The sequence below is a fragment of the Barbus barbus genome (genome assembly GCF_936440315.1).
Source record: "Barbus barbus genome assembly, chromosome: 4".
NCBI classification, from domain to species: domain Eukaryota; kingdom Metazoa; phylum Chordata; class Actinopteri; order Cypriniformes; family Cyprinidae; genus Barbus; species Barbus barbus.
This window is the reverse complement of record NC_136732.1, coordinates 41,216,568-41,237,637: the sequence shown is the minus strand read 5'-3', so window position 1 is coordinate 41,237,637 and position 21,070 is coordinate 41,216,568. Positions and strand designations below refer to the sequence as shown.

At 43.5% G+C, this 21,070-nt stretch overlaps 1 protein-coding gene across 4 annotated transcripts; it reads right to left on the bottom strand.

Annotated features, from left to right (window-relative positions):
* Window positions 1-301: 301 nt before the first annotated feature.
* On the bottom strand, window positions 302-7,282 carry LOC306863895 (uncharacterized protein). Of its 4 annotated transcripts, none has more exons than XM_079407483.1 (9): window positions 7,005-7,050; window positions 6,372-6,423; window positions 5,096-5,239; window positions 4,883-5,014; window positions 4,704-4,728; window positions 4,290-4,334; window positions 4,125-4,206; window positions 2,285-2,326; window positions 302-992 (listed from the first exon to the last, which is right to left on the bottom strand). In XM_079407483.1, the coding sequence occupies exons 2-9, from the start codon at window positions 6,378-6,380 to the stop codon at window positions 893-895; spliced, it is 579 nt and encodes a 192-aa protein (XP_079263609.1). In that variant the 5' UTR covers window positions 6,381-6,423; window positions 7,005-7,050; the 3' UTR covers window positions 302-892. The 4 variants fall into 4 exon arrangements, with proteins under 4 accessions (XP_079263609.1, XP_079263608.1, XP_079263611.1 ...); XM_079407485.1 differs by having other exon boundaries at window positions 305-757; window positions 7,005-7,083; XM_079407482.1 differs by lacking the exon at window positions 6,372-6,423 and having other exon boundaries at window positions 7,005-7,282.
* Window positions 7,283-21,070: the final 13,788 nt, after the last annotated feature.

Genomic DNA, 21,070 nt, shown 5'->3' with positions numbered 1-21,070 from the left:
TGGAGGGCCACAGCTCTGCGGAGTTTAGCTCCAGATCACACCTAGTGACCAATGCATTAGAACAGGGGTGCCCAATCCTGCTCCTGATCGACTGTCCTGCAAAGTTCAGCTCCAACTCTAATCAAACACACCTGCCTTTCATTTTCAAGCGATCCTGAAGACCTTAATTAGTTGCTTCAGGTGTGTTTGATTAGAGTTTGAGCTGAACTTTGCAGGACAGTCGATTAGACACCCCTGCATTAGAGTGTGTACAAAACTTTTGTTCAAGCAAACAACACAGGAATGAATTATGGACAAGGCTAAAAAAACTAATATGTTATATTTTTATTCAGAATAAACTCATTCACACTTCATCAAGATGTGTGTTTCCACTGTCTGTGTGTGTGTACGTGTGTACTTGGATGTACTTGGGTTAAATGCAAAGCACAAATTCTGAGTATGGGTCACTTCATTTTCACTTTTTTTCACTTTCACCATACATACTGTTTCAACAGAAATCTATGTCTCAATATCAGCAGCTTAGCAGAAACAATGCATTAATGTTTTTGAGCTTATATAAAACTCCATGAAGTGTCTGAGAGGAATCAGACTCATCAAACTGATGTCCATTTGACAATGATAATAATACAAAGTATAGCCTAATGCATTCGGTGGAAGCTGAAGCAGGAATTCACCATTTTAACCTCAGGTTATGCTGAGTGATCTGGGTTCGATTCAGGAGACGGATCAGAAACACAAAAGGGTCTTTAAGATTCAACTAAAACAGACAAATGCAGATGAATGAGAATGAATGGAATAAATAAGAGTTAAGAAGCTCAGAATGAAGCAAAAAATCTCCCGAGGAGCCGGAGTCTGAGTAAATCAGCCATAATGATGATGATGAAGATGAAGATCATCCTCTGGACACGGAGCCGTAGATCTGCTCAGATTCAGATTGATTGAGTGAATCAGATTCATCAGATCTGAGCTGCATTTGAGCAGATTCAGGATCCCTGAGAGAATCAGATTCAGCAGAAGATTCATAACCCCGTTTCACAGACAAGGCTTAAAATGTAAATCTGAGCTGATTCAACTAAAAGAAACTTGCACTTACTGATCTTAAAACATATCAGTGCCTTTGATTTGTCTTAAGATGCACACCAATAATGTTTTTTTTTTTTCTAAGGCATGTTTATAAAAATGATTTATATGTCCTAATTGAACTATGGCCTAATCCTGGCTTAGGCTAGGCCCTGTCTGTGAAACCAGGGGCTTGTACCATGAAGCCGGTTCAGCTGGCTAGCCAGGCACGTTTCAGTTTAGTTTGCACCAATCCTGGGTTTTAGGTACCATGAAGGTGGCTTGGCTTTTGCATTCATTGCCATAGTATCTTACACTCCATGGCTAACCTGCTCTGGGGCAGCTGATGTTCTGGGTTAGAGATCTCAGACTGAAATTGGACCAATCAGATGTGAGCAAAGTGACACGTCTGACACAAAGAAGTCACTCCCCCAGTTTCTCTTCCTACAAATTAAAGCTCATTTTTTAAGTACCTTAAAAAAAATGTCTGGCTTTAATGATAATTACAATTTACATATGATTTATATAATTATACTATGAATTATATTATTATTACTCCATTACACACACGCACTTTTAGTTTAACAATTATTTAAAGCATTTATTTTAAACAAATATTAATATATACAGATCAAATGTAATATAAATAAGTGGTAGAATCGATAGATAACTCTTTAAAAATGGCTACATGTGACCTTACATGTTTGAGTCTCTATCACTATATATGATCAACTATATAAACTAACTTCACAAGTTTCACTTGTGACTGCACTGATAGAGCAAGATAATTTCCTTTATTTGTCCTCTTTCATGGACAAGTACTTCAGTGGAAATGCGTTTAAATTCATCATATTCTTTAATCTCTTAACCTTTAACAAAACAGTTTTGAATCTCGCTGGCTGTCTCGCGAGAAGTGAATCACACTTGCTCTGTGTTGTGATTGGCTGTTCGCCGCTGATGTCACATTCATGTGCACGTGCTCCATTACCTCAGGATCAAGCCTTAGTTGACAGAGAAAGATGATGATCAGCTTCATGGTACCAACAAAGCCAGATTGGAGTGGTTTGGTTTTGTCAACTCAAAACTTATCCTATAACTCTGAATTTGTTCATCTACCATCATGGTACAGGCCCCAGGTCATAGAGTATCAACTCAAACATGAATGCTGATGTGATTCAGTCAAACTCAGTTCAAGTCTTTCTTTCCCTAGCTTTGATTCACTCACCTGTTTTCTGAATCATTGCGCTGAAAGACACTCGGAAAACATCTGACAATAGATTGAAGTAATTATTAAATGTTATTATACTCATAGAAGTATTTATTTAGATACATTTTATAGCTTTCCAAATGATTTCATCATTAAATATGACTTTATGACATATGTCACCGTCTGTTAAATGAGTCAAATCCTAAACGATTTTTTCACTTATATCGTACCATCATGTACAGGTGCTGGTCATAAAATTAGAATATCATGAAAAAGTTTATTTATTTCAGTAATACCAAAGTGAAACTTGTATATTAGAATCATTCATTACACACAGACTGATATATTTCAAAGTTTATTTCCTTTAATTTTGATGATTATAACTGACAACTAATGAAAGTCCCAAATTCAGTATCTCAGAAAATTAGAATATTAATTAAGACCAATGCAAAAAAAAAACATTTTTAGAAATGTTGGCCAACTGAAAAGTATGAACATGAAAAGTATGAGCATGTACAGCACTCAATATTTAGTTGGGGCTCCTTTGGCCTGGATTACTGCAGCAATGCGGCGTGGCATGGAGTCGATCAGTCTGTGGCACTGCTCAGGTGTTATGAGAGCCCATGTTGCTCTGATAGTGGCCTTCAGCTCTTCTGAATTGTTGGGTCTGGCGTATTGCATCTTCCTCTTCACAATGCCCCATAGGTTTTCTATGAGGTTAAGGTCAGGCGAGTTTGCTGGCCAATCAAGAACAGGGATACCATGGTCCTTAAACCAGGTACTGGTAGCTTTGGCAGTGTGTGCAGGTGCCAAGTCCTGTTGGAAAATGAAATCTGCATCTCCATAAAGTTGGTCAGCAGCAGGAAGCATGAAGTGCTCTAAAACTTCCTGGTAGATGGCTGCGTTGACCTTGGACCTCAGAAAACACAATGGACCAACACCAGCAGATGACATGGCACCCCAAACCATCAATGACTGTGGAAACTTTACACTGGACCTCAAGCAACGTGGATTATGTGCCTCTACTCTCTTCCTCCAGACTCTGGGACCTTGATTTCCAAAGGAAATGCAGAATTTACTTTCATCAGAGAACATAACTTTGGACCACTCAGCAGCAGTCCAGTCCAGACGCTTCTGACGCCTGCTTCTGAATGCAACAGCTGAAGCCCATGTCTTGCATACGTCTGTGCTGGTGGTTCTTGAAGCACCGACTCCAGCTGCAGTCCACTCTTTCTGAATCTCCCCCACATTTTTGAATGGGTTTTGTTTCACAATCCTCTCCAGGGTGCGGTTATCCCTATTGCTTGTACACTTTTTTTCTACCACATCTTGTCCTTCCCTTCGCCTCTCTATTAATGTGCTTGGACACAGAGCTGTGTGAACAGCCAGCCTCTTTAGCAATGACCTTTTGTGTCTTGCCCTCCTTGTGCAAGGTGTCAATGCTCGTCTTTTGGACAACTGTCAAGTCAGCAGTCTTCCCCATGATTGTGTAGCCTACAGAACTAGACTGAGAGACCATTTAAAGGCTTTTGCAGGTGTTTTGAGTTAATTAGCTGATTAGAGTGTGGCACCAGGGGTCTTCAATATTGAACATTTTCACAATATTCTAATTTTCTGAGATACTGAATTTGGGACTTTCATTAGTTGTCAGTTATAATCGTCAAAATTAAAGGAAATAAACATTTGAAATATATCAGTCTGTGTGTAATGAATGAATCTAATATACAAGTTTCACTTTTTGAATGGTATTACTGAAATAAATCAACTTTTTCATGATATTCTAATTTTATGACCAGCACCTGTAGTTTCTATGACCATTTTAAACTCTCTCTGACACAATTAAAGACTTGTGACTCACCTGAAGATCCTTTTCCGCAGCAAGAAACAGATCAAAACCAGAAGAACAATGAAGATCAGAACAGAAATCCACCACAACCGATCTATACGAGCAACAGCAGAATAAAATCATCTGCTGGACTGAATTAATGAACTATATATGCTGTCAATCATCAGCTGAACTCACGTGATTCTGGAGACTGAGTCGATCCGCTGACGGAGTCATTAAACGCTGAAAAACACATTCACAATCATCAGGATTCACTTCAGACAAAAACACATTTCAGATGAATCAGGACAGATGTGTGTCTCTTTTAATGAACGTTTGCAGTTAATTCTCATATTTTTGATGTGTATGATCTGAACACAGACAGAAATGAAGCTCAGTCATCATGTACTCTCCTTCATGTCACTCCAAACCTCTAAGAATTTAATCAGATAGACCAAAAATACTGAGGTTTCCTTCAAATAATCTGCTTTTCTGTTTCACAAAGGACAGAAATTGCTATTTGGAACGACATGAGGGAGATTTTTGTGTGAACCGTCTCTTTAAGGATCATCTGTCCATCAGAAACATGAAGAGCTGAAGTGTTTCTCTCACCTCTGAACATAGTCTCGTGTTTTAACTGAAATGAAGGAAAGAAGTGTTAGAGCATCATTTATAATGTTCATGAGTGTAGTTTATGGCTTTTATGTTGAATATCCTGATGAACACGATAATAATAATTTCTGTTTAAATATGAAAACAGATGAATGTTGAGAGAGATTGAGTGTATTTACTCCATCAGAATGACAGATGATCTCATGATTCAGATTCACACAGAGAGACGTGACGAGACGATCAGACGAGACAGAAATAACAGGAGCCATCAGTTTCTGAGGATCTGATGGATCTGCTAACAGACGCTTGTCCTGCTCCATATCAAACAAAAGATGATGAAGTAATGTATCTGAGAGAATACTGGTGTAGTTTGAGGACAGAAACACACTGACCTGTGAATACCAGCTCTGATCACAGTCAGGATTATCAGCTTGATTCAGTAAAACAGGCAGAATCACAAACACAAACCCCACTGGAGTATAAATCTGTGCACACGACACTGTGATGTTGTACATGATTGCACTCAAATGAAGAACCTGTTTTAACCACAGAACAAATTACTATATTATTGCATGACAAGTGTTTTCTTGGAATAAACATTAAACATTTCTGGAAAATTTAATTTAACAGTGAAAATGTTCAGAGGATCATCTTCTATAATTTAACTTCTAAAAGTGCATATGGACGCATTTCAAAGAATATTCTGCATTTACGTGAGATTCCCTTCACTAAAGGTTGCAGAGACTGTAGCATGTGTTTTATTTAGTGAATTTTGTATAGAATTGTTTTTAAATATGCTCTATGCAAATATCTAGATTTTAGATAATTTGTTAAAACAATATATACAAAGTTTAATACAGACATTTTCATTGGTAGCTTTTATCTAATAGAACAAAACATACTGTACATACGTTTATACTCACATTATAAACTTATTAACATTGCAGGAGGCAAAGAAAAACAATCTTACATAAATTGCAGCTCCATGTGTATGTTTTAAATGCTTCCTCTATTTTATTTTATTTAATTATTTGTTTATTTTTTTAAGCAGCTGTTGGTAAGATATCGTTGAATGGCCACTTTCTGTTGAGATGCCTATAGGTGAATAACTAAACATTTCATAACAGACTGAATGAACACGAAGGTGACAGAAGGTGTAATAAACAATAGCTTCTGCAGACTTCATTTTAGCCCTTTTTGTATTGTTAAATTATTGAGTTCATAGCCTGTTTTATTTTTAACTTATTTCGTTGTATTTTAGTTTATGTACCAATATAGACTAAATAAATATGACTGGAAGTCATAGGCTATACCCAATGATATATAAACTATAACTAGTATACAGTTAGACCATATCTGACGCTGTTCTTGTAATCAACCCAGAGAATGGCGCGCATGCGCAGTACATGTTTGCTCAACCTCTCGCGGGCGCTTTAAGCCTCGGGCTCCTTTCTACCTGCAGGCTATTCTAGAAAAATGGCATGTGTGGATTTTTTTTTTTTTTTAACCCGATAGATATCTGACAGGGGTCGTATAGCACTGCTCAACTCAACTTAAGTGATGTTCTTGGGTTCTTAAATAAAAATAAGCTCACACAATGCTTCTTTGGGATTTAAACACATTTCACTTAAATGATCAGCATTCAAACTGTACTCAAACTGTACGGACAGCCATCATTTAGCGTTCTGTGCTCGAGTCCCTCCCTCTTCTGCTGCAGGTGCTGAATGAAGGAAGAATGCATCTTTACTCGAGAAGAGGAATAATGATCGACTAGCGCTGTACGAAAGTTACGATAATCAAGGCGCTCTCGCACCTAATACATCCATACACTCCACACTTTAATTATATTACAGTAAACATAACATATAGGGCCTACATCTTAAAAACTTGTCATTGTTCTCTTTAATTATATCAGCATTCATTCATTCTGTATTGATAAACTGTTTATTTTTTTATCCTCGTTAGCTCTGTTTCTCCGTTTTGTTATATTCCAGGTAAATAATTGGAGAACTTTCTGTTTTACAGCTATGCATGTGCGTGAAGTTATGAATCGTCTTTAAAACAGCGACCATAATACATAAACACGCAGTTACACGTTTATTAGATTAAAACGACAACTTTTGAATTTCTGTTATTTTGTCCTCTCTGAAATTCATTCTGTGACTCATTCTGGTGCTATTCTCTCCATATTTAGAAAGTACAGCGACCGTAATAATCTATCCTAATAATACAATCCTTAATCTACAAAAACCGCCTCATGATCAGCCGTAATTAAACATATTTAGAAAATGTAGTCCATACCTTAAACCGCCTCCTCTGGTCAGTGTATCTGCAGGAGTCCTGTCTCAGCTCTGTTGTTGCACGAGCCATATTTATACCAGCGGTGAGTAGAAATGCCGTGACGTAATCGTTAATGTCAGCGTCTGCGCGTAACGCACAGATTTGAAACCAAACTGTGAAATGCAGCACATTACGGTCTTTAAAGACTTAACGCGCATGCGCCATCAGCAGCCCGTGCTACGAGACCATTATTTAGAATCTCCCGGTCCAGTTCACTCTTGTGCTGCTCCTCCGCCACTCAATGCTGGAGATCAGCAGGGCTTCAGAGTGGGAGGCGCGCTTCCTCTTCTTCTGTCCTGGAGACGGGTAGCCTATATTACGCACATTTGGAAGAATCAATCACGTTCACCTATTTGTCATCAACCTACATTTTCTCCTCACAAACTTCAGATTCATTATAAATTCATCTTCTCCCAGTAAAGTAATTCCTGACGGGGTTTTCCCAGAGGCGTTTCTGCCCATCAGGAGAATCCGGATCACTGGATCCTCTGGAGTGGAGCTGATCGCCGACATCTCTGAAAGAATCAGGAAATATGGAGGATTAAGGTAAAATAGACCAAGGATCAAGGGTCATTCCACACGATAAAGAGTACAATAAACCATGAATCTGTTGAATAGTTTCACCAGGCGCCGAGCTGTTGTCCAGCTTTACTTTCACTTTCGGTTTCAAGTGATTTAGCCTTGCAGTGACGTCATCATCGTCGTCGTCATCATCATCATCACGTGACAAGAAGCGAGTGACTCCTTTTTTTGGTGATATTGCGTAACTGTTTTAAAGCTGAGAGCAAGACTTTGCAGCAGTTCTTCAAATAAGCTCCCAGCCTGAGAAACATGAGCTGAACTGAACAAAGAAGAGGACTGAGAATAAACTGTGTTTACAGCGACAGCTCACTGAACACGAGAAACACACGATATAGAGCACAAGAACAGCAGATAGGAGCAAAGAAAAAATACCAGAGTTTGGTCAATAAACTATTCATTCTATTACTAATAATAATCCAATAATGGATATTTGGCGCCACCTGCTGGACACGCAGCGAACATCAACATCCTTCAAACTGTCGGAGACTGTCAGAAACAGATCAAATGCTGTATTATTGTCAGACATGTGCTTCAGTAAAACCAGTATCATTACAGTTACTGGCACAGTGTTCCTCTGTCTATGATTCCATAATGCTTTCTAAAATAAAACAGTTATACCAATAAAGTACTATAAAATGTATCGTTTATAGACTTATCTCAGATTTGACTGATTATTTACCTCGCAGGAATCACTAGCTGTGCTCACTCGCTACACAGATAGCTCCTTTCTACAATGCTGACTATGACCACTGGGCTTTAGATCAGCAGATCAACATCTGAGATCCTGCTGAAAACACATTAAACATCCTTCTCCTTTCAACCTTACACCATTTCAGGAGATTTAAGAATAATAATGGTTTAAAATCACATCTATAGCACAGATTTCCCTTATATTGATTTGAGTTGATTGTTGTGATGTATTTTCATTAGACTCCTGAGAGGAAAGACCAGATCTTCTGCTGGAAAAAACTGGATCTGGGAAAAGTGCCTCTGGAAACACCAGCATCGGCAGAAACATGCTTGAATCCTCCATCAGCTCAGACTCTCAAATAAAACTCTCTTAGAATCCAATGAGAGGATTGTTAAAAAAAACATCTCAGTGATCGTCACATGATACTGAATTCAGTGAAAAGAGTTTACAACTGAAAGTTGAATGTAATCAGTTTCTGTAACTTGTCAACTTGTGATTTGATCCAGGATCAGTCGGTTTGTTCAGTGAGAATCACCATCACATCTACATTTATTCATTTAGCAGACGCTTTATCCAAAGCAAATCAAATATAGAATCTAAAAAAAATAAATAAATACAAATAAATTAACAAGCTAACGTTTTGAGAAAAAGGTACAAATGGTTGCAAATGTCCTCATTTATATTTTTATTGGCATTGAGGGCTTTTATATAAAAGCATGTTTTACAGTTACACGCTCCATGTGCGTAAATGCCTCCAATACATACAGTACATACAGTTAGTATGTGTTTAGTCACAAACTCTTTTCTCAATAGTCTTATTTTAACTGGGAAGTGTGATTTACATTTCTGCATTTGGCAGATGCATTTATCCAAAATAACTTATTTTCAAGGTATAGTCTATGTTTGTTTGTATGTTGGTTTGCAATTTCATGTCCTCCCTGACTGTGAATTATTGCAAACCTGTTAACTGCCGGTTCCACTTTTTGAGTAGAGACCTAAAAATAACATTTCCCCTTTAAATTACTTTAAATTATGAATGCTTTGCAGAGACTTAAGAATGGTCTCTTTTTAAAGACACTTAGCAGATTATGGTAGAGGTGAAAAAAGTTATGTAAATTTAAGTTCATGACAATATAAAATGCAAAAATTTAAATATGTACATTTTACAAAACTCATTTTACTCTAAAACCGCTAAAAAATCAAAAACAAAAATCTGAACAAGTTGTGTTGAGCTTTCAATGAGAATTTGTTTGGGCGTAGTACCAAGCTTTTCCACTAGATGACCATCAAACGCCATTAGTAACCATATAAAGGTGCCTTTTTAAAAAATATTTACTTTTCGCAATATTTATGAAGTAGACATCACATTCACAAGTATTTAGGGCAGTATGGCCTAAAAGTTGTTATTAGCAGTTGCACACAATAGCTTAAAAACAGCATTCAAACTTCACACTAATACTGGCCCGCAAGGAAGAATGTAACTGCTCATTCAGTGTAAACTGAAAGTTGTAGAGCAGTGTGATGATTCAGTCACAGCCCATGAAGCTGAAAATGATTGGGAGATGAACTGCTCCTGCTCCGGTGGGGAAGAATCACAAAGAAGTGTCTCACAAACATATCAGTTTCAGTCCGTTCCTGTTTTCAGTGTCTGCACAAAAGTTTTGGCCCCACATAAAAACACAGTTATGCTTTAATGGCAATTTTGATATACTACATGCAATAAGAATTACTTTAAAACTTATTCTGGAGTATTTTGAAAGCAAAATCTAGCTTTACTTAAACCCAAAAAAGCAGAAACATCATATTAAACGGTGTATTATTGTAAGGAAGGTTTAGGAATAACTCTTTTAGCTGGTAATATGATGTATTCGCTACAGGATGTCAGTCACGACTCAGGGAGACAGAATCAGGTTGATATAGGTTTACTTGAATGATTAGTATTCAGATTCAGCAATCAGCACGGTATGGCATACAGGACTTCTTTCTGTGGTTCCAATCTACACAATAAGCAATTCGCTATATATGGATGTGGTTCTAAAATGAACAAAAAGGAAGGAATAATTACTACCTGCAATATTATCGTCCCAAATAAACCAGTATTATGCTCACACGCCAATGTATTACAACAATATTAAACATATATTAGTTTACACATTAACCACAGAACAGCAATTCACTTTATAAAGTAATCAACCACAGGCACTGATTACAAATGATTACAGCATGGATAGTCACCGTGTATGATCGCTTAATGCTAGACAAACGACGTCTTTCATTATCAGTCATGATTACCTCAGCACTAAGCTGCATCGTCACATATCACAACATTAAACAGTGAATAGAAACGATCTCAACTTAACATTAATAACAAACAGTGCACTTACATATCGTCATTGACGCACACCAACTAAAACCACTCAGGAAGTATCAAACAGGAGAAATTTAGCAGGAACCATGAGCTAACAGTCCACCTGACCGGAGCTTATGATAATTTCTTATAACGCCCTCGCCGCTATGGCACCGCGGTCAAGCCAGCCGCAGTTCAGAAAACACGGTCAAGCCAGCCGCGATTGAAATGATGGTGCGCGCGTATTACCATGCTTACGGTAATTGCAGGACCAACACAGAGGGAACGCGCATTCAAGCGCTTTTCATTCTAGACGCCCAGAATTGAGATATAATGACATTTTCCGTTATTTTTTCTGCTTGTTTTATGTACATCTGCTTAATATTCGTGTTATTTATTGCTGTCTTTGTATCTGTATTAGGCCTACTATATTCTTCTGTTATAGCTGCATTTCATTGCAAGATTCGTAGAAAAGGAGATATGGGACATTAATCGATTTAGAGGGGTATTACGACCCCATTTCTAATAAGTACCAGAAATGAATGGTCAGTTCTTATAGAGGACATCCCATACTATATGTACATCTCTTATGAAACCATTTTACTGCAGCATTTTCGAGATATGGGACATTATTACATTTTGAGGGGGATAAAGACCCCATTTCTAATAAGTACCAGAAATGAATGGTCAGTTCTTATAGAGGACATCCCATACTATATGCACACCTCATATGAAACCATTTTACTGCATCATTTTTGAGATATGGGACATTATTATATTTTGAGGGGGATAAAGACCCCATTTCTAATAAGTACAGGAAATAAATGGTCAGTTCTTATAGAGGACATCCCATACTATATGTACACCTCATATGAAACCATTTTACTGCATCATTTTTGAGATATGGGACATTATTACATTTTGAGGGGGATAAAGACCCCATTTCTAATAAGTACCAGAAATGAATGGTCAGTTCTTATAGAGGACATCCCATACTATATGTACACCTCATATGAAACCATTTTACTGCATCATTTTTGAGATATGGGACATTATTACATTTAGAGGGGTATAAAGACCCCATTTCTAATAAGTAACAGAAATGAATGGTCAGTTCTTATAGAGGACATCCCATACTATATGTACACCTCATATGAAACCATTTTACTGCATCATTTTTGAGATATGGGACATTATTACATTTTGAGGGGGATAAAGACCCCATTTCTAATAAGTAACAGAAATGAATGGTCAGTTCTTATAGAGGACATCCCATACTATATGCACACCTCATATGAAACCATTTTACTGCATCAATTTTTAGATATGGGACATTATTAAATTTTGAGGGGGATAAAGACCCCATTTCTAATAAGTACCAGAAATGAATGGTCAGTTCTCATATGGGACATCCCATACTATATGCACACCTCATATGAAACCATTTTACTGCAGCGATTTCAAGATATGGGACATTATTACATTTTGAGGGGGATAAAGACCCCATTTCTAATAAGTACCAGAAACGAATGGTCAGTTCTCATATGGGACATCCCATACTATATGCACACCTCATATGAAACCATTTTACTGCATCATTTTTGAGATATTTATTTATTTATTTATTTAGTCATTTAGCAGACGCTTTTATCCAAAGCGACTTACAAATGAGGACATAAGAAGCAATCAAAACCAACAAAAGAGCAACAACGTGCAAGTGCTATTACAAGTCTTGGTTAGCCTAACGCAGTACAGATAATTATTATTATTATTGTTGTTATTTTTTAATAAAAAGACATAGATAAAATACAATTAGAATAGATAGTGCTAGAGTTAGAGGGTCAAGTAAAGATGGAACAGATGAGTTTTTAGCCGTTTCTTGAAGATGGGTAAGGATTCGGCTGCTCGGATCGAGTTGGGCAGGTCATTCCACCAGATGGGAACAGTTAATGAAAAAGTCCTTGAAAGTGTTTTTCTGTGTTTTTGGGATGGTACAATAATTCGTTGTTCACTTGAAGAACGCAAGCTTCTAGAGGGCACATAAGTCTGAAGTAAAGAATTTAGGTAAAGGGGTGCAGAGCCAGTGGTGGTTCTGTAGGCAAACATTAATGCCTTGAATTTAATGCGAGCAGCTATTGGTAGCCAGTGCAAATTGATGAACAGAGGCGTGACGTGCGTTCTTTTCGGCTCATTAAAGATTAATCTTGCAGCGGCATTTTGGATTAATTGTAGAGGTCTAATAGAATTGGCTGGAAGACCTGCCAAGAGAGCATTGCAATAGTCAAGTCTGGACAGAACAAGAGCCTGAACAAGGAGTTGCGTTGCATGTTCCGAGAGAAAGGGCCTGATCTTCTTAATATTATATAATGCAAATCTGCAGGACCGGGCAGTTTTAACAATGTGGTCTGAGAAATTCAGCTTATCATCAATCACAACTCCAAGGTTTCTGGCTGTTTTTGAAGGAGTTATGGTAGATGAGCCTAACTGGAAGCTGAGATTGTGATGAAGCGATGGGTTAGCTGAAATTACAAGCAGTTCTGTCTTAGCTAGGTTGAGTTGAAGGTGATGGTCCATCATCCAGCAAGAAATGTCTGATAGACACGCTGAGATGCGAGCAGCTATCGTCGGATCATCAGGATGGAATGAGAGGTAGAGTTGAGTGTCATCAGCATAGCAGTGATATGAAAAGCCATGTTTCTGAATGACAGAACCTAGTGATGCCATGTAGACAGAAAAGAGAAGTGGTCCAAGAACTGAGCCCTGAGATATGGGACATTATTACATTTTGAGGGGGATAAAGACCCCATTTCTAATAAGTAACAGAAATGAATGGTCAGTTCTTATAGAGGACATCCCATACTATATGCACACCTCATATGAAACCATTTTACTGCATCATTTTTGAGATATGGGACATTATTACATTTTGAGGGGGATAAAGACCCCATTTCTAATAAGTACCAGAAATGAATGGTCAGTTCTTATAGAGGACATCCCATACTATATGCACACCTCATATGAAACCATTTTACTGCATCATTTTTGAGATATGGGACATTATTACATTTTGAGGGGGATAAAGACCCCATTTCTAATAAGTAACAGAAATGAATGGTCAGTTCTTATAGAGGACATCCCATACTATATGCACACCTCATATGAAACCATTTTACTGCATCATTTTTGAGATATGGGACATTATTACATTTTGAGGGGGATAAAGACCCCATTTCTAATAAGTACCAGAAATGAATGGTCAGTTCTCATATGGGACATCCCATACTATATGCACACCTCATATGAAACCATTTTACTGCATCAATTTTTAGATATGGGACATTATTAAATTTTGAGGGGGATAAAGACCCCATTTCTAATAAGTACCAGAAATGAATGGTCAGTTCTCATATGGGACATCCCATACTATATGCACACCTCATATGAAACCATTTTACTGCAGCGATTTCAAGATATGGGACATTATTACATTTTGAGGGGGATAAAGACCCCATTTCTAATAAGTACCAGAAACGAATGGTCAGTTCTCATATGGGACATCCCATACTATATGCACACCTCACACCACACCTCCAGCTGCCGCTAATCACAGCGTGAGTATAAGTAGGCAGCAGGTGCAGCGCATATTTAGGTTTTCGCCGAGGAGCCGAGCCGGTGACCCGGCCGCTCAGCGGTGGTACAGCAGCCGTGGCGACGGGACGTGACGTCTCCGTTCCCTCTTTCAGGGAACGAGGGTTACATACGTAACCGAGACGTTCCCTATCAGTCGGTCACTCCGAGTCACGTCGGTGACCGACGAATTGGGATCCCTACCAAAGGGCCACGGATACTGCCCCTTCCAGTGTCCTGTGGAAGCCTCCTGTGCCCCTATTTTTTGGCACAGGTCAGGGCTAGCACAGAAGACCAGCTACTGTTGCCACGGCACTACCCACTCAGTAAGACTGGATAACACTGGGAAAAAGCGTACCCGTTCCAGTTGGAACCGGACGCTGCGGAATCTCGCCCTTCCCGAAGGAGGTCCCGAGCAATTACGCATATGATCAACCTTTAGGCGCATATGGAAAATTAGAGGAATTTGTACCTCATGGAATTTGGCAGAAGACCTGCCGGGGAAACACGGGCTCTCAGGCTATACCGTGGACTATACACATATGGGGTCCAATAAGGCCTTTCAAATGGAATCCAGCCCTCTACCGGTTCTCATGGATTCAACCAGTGAGGGCCTAGCGTCAGGTGCTCCGCCACATCTCACTGCCGAGGGGATGGAGGAACTCGACAGGGTCTACAGTACGGACTCTCTGGAGCAATTTTAGCAAGCCAACCCGAAAACGGAGCCTCTCAGTGCTTCTACCCATTTGAGGTGAGAACACAGGAGCAAACCGGTTCCACACGAAGGCTATAGAACCTAGCGAACGTGTTAGGGGTCGCCCAGCCCGCAGCTCTACAAATATCTGCCAGCGAGGCGCCACGAGCCAACGCCCAGGAGGATGCAACAGCTCTAGTAGAGTGAGCTCTCAACCTGAACGGGCAGGGCACACCCTGTACCTGATAAGCCAGGGTGATGGCGTCCACTATCCAGTGGGCCATCCTCTGCTTGGAGACGGCCTTCCCCTTCTGCCGGGCCTCCGTGACAGACAAAGAGCTGGTCTGAGGTCCTGAAGCTTTGTGTCCTGTCAACGTAGCATCTCAGTGCTCGGACGGGACAAAGCAAAGCAAGGGCTGGGTCTGCCTCCTCCGAGGGCAGCGCTTTCAGGCTCACCACCTGGTCCCTGAAGGGAGTAGTGGGAACCTTGGGCACATAGCCAGGCCGGGGCCTCAGGATTACCTGGGAGTCAGCCGGCCCAAACTATAGGCACGAATCATCGACCGAAAATGCGTGCATTTCCCCTACCCTCTTGATGGAGGGCAATGCAAGCAGGAGCAGAGTCTTCACTGAAGAAACTGCAGCTCAACTGACTGCAAAGGCTCAAATGGGGCCCGCTGTAGTGCTTCGAGCACTAGAGACAGGTCCCAAGAGGGTATAGAGGGGGGCCGTGGAGGATTTAACCTTCTTGCCCCCCTAAGGAACCTGATGACCAAGTCATGCTTACCCACCGACTTCCCTTCCACGGGGTCATGGTTGGCAGCAATTGCAGCCATATAGACTTTAAGGGTGGAGTGAGACAGCCTTCGCTCCAACCCCTGCTGCAAAAAGGAAAGCACGACTCTGATCGGGCACTTTCAGGGGTCTTCTCGGTGAGAAGAACACCACTCGACGAACAGGTTCCATTTCAAGGCGTAGGCCTGTCTCGTGGACGGCGCTCTAGCCGAAGTGATGGTGTCAACTACCCCTTGGGGTAGGTCACCTAGAACCTCCGCGTCCCGTCCAGGGACCAGACATGAAGTTTCCAGCTTCCTAGGTCTGGACGCGGGTGCCATAAGGTGCCCTGTCTCTGAGTCAGTAGATCCTTCCTCAGAGGAATCTGCCAAGGAGGGGCTGTCACGAGGAGCATCAGTTCTGAGAACCAAGTCCGAGTGGGCCAGTACGGCACCACGAGCAGGACCTGCTGCTTGTCCTCCCTGATCTTGCATAGTATCTGTTTTTGCGAAAAGGCTCACTGGGGGAGACGCATACTTGCGAAGGCCCTGCGGCCAGCTGAGCTGGACCGTCTGGGGATGGAGTCTCCATTCTCCGGGGAGCGCAGCTCGTGACAGCTCGACGGCTGCCCGGTTGAGCAAGCCCGGAATATGAATGGCACGAAGTGACCTCAGATGCTTCTGACTCCAGAGGAGGAGATGGCGGGCGAGTTGCTACATGCGACGGGAGCGTAGACCACCTTGTCGATTGATGTACACAACGGTCGCAGTGTTGTCCGTGTGGACGAGTACGTGCTTGCCTCGTAAGCACCTTCTGAGACGGATCAAGGCCAGACGTACTGCTAGCAACTCTAGGCAATTGATGTGCCAGTGCAGTAGGAGGCCCGTCCAAACCCCCGACACTGCAAGCCCGTTGAACGTGGCGCCCCAGCCGGTGGTGGAGGCATCTGTGTAAATCACAGCAAGCCTGGAGACCTGTTCCAGGGCCACTCCTGCCCGCAGAAACGAGAGGTCTGACCACGGGGTGAGGGTTCGGCGGCAGGCCGGTGTAACTTGGACCCGGTGCGTGCCGCGCTGCCACGCCCACCTCGGGACTCGGCCATGGAGCCAGTGTTGAAGCAGTCTCATATGAAGCAGCCCCAGCGGCGTGACTGCCGCTGCAGCTGCCATATGCCCCAGGAGCCTCTGAAATTGTTTCAGTGGGACCGCTGTCCTGCTCTTGAACGTATTCAAGCAGTTCAACACCGACTGAGCACGTTCCTGCGTGAGGTGTGCTGCCTGACTGACCGAATCCAACTCCATACTGAGAAAAGAGATCCTCTGCGTCGGGGAGAGTTTGCTCTTTTCCCAGTTGACCCGAAGGCCCAACTGGCTGAGGTGTGACACCAAATCCCTGTGTTCACACAACTGGTCCTGAGACTGAGCCAGTATGGGCCAGTCGTTGAGGTAGTTGAAAATGCGAACGCCCTGTTCTCTCATGGGAACAAGGGCTGCCTCCGCAACTTTCGTGAAGACACGGGGTAACAGGGACAGCCCGAAGGGCAGGACCTTGTACTGATATGCCTGTCCTTCGACGCAAACCGCAGGAATGGCCAAGATTCAAGATTGGTCGTAACCCACCGCTTTCTTGGGCACAATGAAGTAAGGGTTGCAAGCCCTGTCTTCATATCGGCTGGAGGGACCGGCTCCATCGCATCCTCCGCCAGTAGGACAGCGATCTCTCCACACAAGACATGAGCATCAGCTGCCTTCACTGCTGTGAGGTGGATGCCCCTGAACTTGGGAGGAAACTGAACCGCATAGCCGAGTCAGATGGTCCACTGGAGCCAGCAAGACGGGCTGGGTAGACAGGCACCCAGACACCGTACAAGTGGAGCAGCGGGACCACCGACGTACCCGCGGTGGGGCAGTGAGGTGGAACACAGGAACACGGCCCGTGGCGGACCAAGGGGTCTGAGTGTGCGGTGCGCGCTTACCTGGTTCCGAGGTTTGGCAGAGGGTGCGTGAGTAGGGCCTTTGATGACGCTCTCGAACCGCCCACTGCTGCCAGCTGGCGAAGAGGAGGATGAGCGCGGTCCGGAGTTGGTCCGTCCGCGACTCTCCATGCCCTCTTGGGACCCAGAGGCAGAGACAACCGCTTCTTGTCGAGATTTTTGAAATAGGAGAATCTCCACCCGGCCCTCCTCCGGGGGAGGCACATCCGCCACCTCCCAAAGCAGTCCTCTCTCTCTCTCTGGGTCGCCCGTCCTGTGCCTCTTGCTCTTCCGCTTACCGCCAGGTTTGACGGGGGCCAGGACGGGGGCCAGGAGCTGCTGCGGATGTGGTGCGGGAGCAGGGACGGACGCAGGGGCCGCCCTCGGCGACAAGCAGGCTGGGGCGCTGCAGCCGGCGGACGGGTGGAGGCAGCAGCTGCCCGCCGGGGCAGGAGGTGTTGATCGCCTCAGCCTGCTCGTGAGCAGCTGAGAACTGCTGGGCCATGTTCTTGACTGCGTTGCCGAAGAGGCCAGTCTGGGACACAGGGCCCTTGAGGAACCGATACTTTGTCGGCGTCCCCATGTCGACCAGACACAGCCAGGGGTGAACGTCCTGGACCACAAGTGTGGACATCGCACGACCCAGAGACCGCGTTACCTTCGTCGCTCGTAGTGCGAGGCCCGAGGTACAAGCTCTCAGAGCTTCCGGATCGTAACCACCCCCGTGCATGTCCTCAGTGCTTTTAGCCTGAGGACCCTGCAGTAACGCCGTAGCGTAAGGTGGAGGCAGCTTCCCCACAGGCCATATAAGCACCGCCGGACAAACCAGACGAGTACCTACAGGCCCGGAAGGGGAGGCACGGTTCGCCCCGCCGAGTGGAGACGGTATTAGGACACAACTGCATCGCAACCGACCGCTCCACCGGGGGGACCCCCGTATGCCCCCTAGCTGCGCCACCACCGAGGGTGGTGAGGGGGAGGAGCTAGCAGGGCGGTTACTGGCAGTAAAAGGTGCCGTCCACGACCTGGTAAGCTCCCCATGCACCTCCGGGAAGAGAGGCACTGGGGCAGGGCGCTGAGAAACAGCGCAAGCTACCCCGAGAAACCAGTCGTCCAACCTCGAGGACTCGGGACACGGTGGGATCTCCACTCGAGCCCTACCCTCTCAGTGGCCCGGGAAAGCATAGCCGTGATTTCTGGATCCGACTCAGGCACTGCTACTGCCGGAGCAGCAGCACAGCCGAATCTTCTTCCCCAGAAAGCTCCGGCTCCCCTCCGATGCAGCGGTTGACATCCGGTCATCGGGAGGAGCGCCGGGGTAACTGCTGGTGCTCCCCTTGTAGAGGGCCCAGCACGCTCCACTGACAGCTCAACTGGTTTTGGAGCGCAAGAGGGGCGATGGTCCCTCGAGGGTTGGTTCCCTGGAGGGTGTTCCACCATGCCACCGCCTGAAATGGCCCCCGTCTGTCTGCAGCCAGAACGAGAGCCAAATCAAGTCAGAGGCAACAGAGCTCCGTCCCTTTGTCGAGGTATCGGAGACTGGCCCGCAACTCCAAGATGATCATCTTCCCACCATGAGAAGATGCCTCATCCACGAACGCCACCTCAGCATGCTTACTGCCCAGGCATGTGAGGCAGTGATCATGACCATCACCCGGCACCAGGTAACGACCGCATCCAGAAACGCACGGGTGACACGTTGTCTGAAGCAAGACCCAACTCGTCTTTACAAAGACGCAACGTCGAGTTTGCCAGATGCAACGTTGTCTTTAAAAAGACGCACCCGTGAATGCTCTTTTAGAGAAATCACTCTTTCAGTGTGCTGAAGCGCACAGGGGAGATGGCCACTTGCAACACAATCAGGGGGTAGTGCAGCCTGATGTGTGCAATCCACTCGACACAGGAAGAACCACCGCCGCTGAAGCGCCGTACCGCCAGCACGAGAGTCTACCAAAGAGCGTGCTTAACTCGTTGAACAATGTAACCGCTCGGCTCCGAAGCGAAAAGCTGAATATGCGCTGCACCTGCTGCCTACTTATACTCACGCTGTGATTAGCGGCAGCTGGATGCAATAATTGCATGCCAATGTGCATTGGCTCGTTTAGTTACACTCAAAGTGGATTGGTCTCTCTAAGCGAGATCCCAATTCGTCGGTCACCGACGTGACTCGGAGTGACCGACTGATAGGGAACGCCCTTCACAACAGTTGGCCAGATCAAGAACACTCTCCAGGAGGTAGGTGTATGTGTGTCAAAGTCAACAATCAAGAGAAGACTTCACCAGAGTGAATACAGAGGGTTCACCACAAGATGTAAACCATTGGTGAGCCTCAAAAAAAGGAAGGCCAGATTAGAGTTTGCCAAGCGACATCTAAAAAAGCCTTCACAGTTCTGGAACAACATCCTATGGACAGATGAGACCAAGATCAACTTGTACCAGAGTGATGGGAAGAGAAGAGTATGGAGAAGGAAAGGAACTGCTCATGATCCTAAGCATACCCCCTCATCAGTGAAGCATGGTGGTGGTAGTGTCATGGCGTGGGCATGTATGGCTGCCAGTGGAACTGGTTCTCTTGTATTTATTGATGATGTGACTGCTGACAAAAGCAGCAGGATGAATTCTGAAGTGTTTCGGGCAATATTATCTGCTCATATTCAGCCAAATGCTTCAGAACTCACAGTGCAGATGGACAATGACCCAAAGCATACTGCAAAAGCAACCAAAGAGTTTTTGAAGGGAAAGAAGTGGATTGTTATGCAATGGCCAAGTCAATCACCTGACCTGAATCCGATTGGGAAGGGAAAATGCCCCAAGAACAAGCAGGAACTGAAGACGGTTGCAGTAGAGGCCTGGCAGAGCATCACCAGGGATGAAACCCAGCGTCTGGTGATGTCTATGCATTCCAGACTTCAGTCTGTAATTGACTGCAAAGGATTTGCAACCAAGTATTAAAAGGTGAAAGTTTGATTTATGATTATTATTCTGTCCCATTACTTTTGGTCCCTTAACAAGTGGGAGGCACATATGCAAATAAGAACTGACCATTCATTTCTGGTACTTATTAGAAATGGGGTCTTTATCCCCCTCAAAATGTAAAAATGTCCCATATCTTGAAATCGCTGCAGTAAAATGGTTTCATATGAGGTGTACATATAGTATGGGATGTCCTCTATAAGAAGTGACCATTCATTTCTGATACTTATTAGAAATGGGGTCTTTATCCCCCTCAAAATGTAATAATGTCCCATATCTCAAAAATGATGCAGTAAAATGGTTTCATATGAGGTGTACATAGAGTATGGGATGTCCTCTATAAGAACTGACCATTCATTTCTGGTAC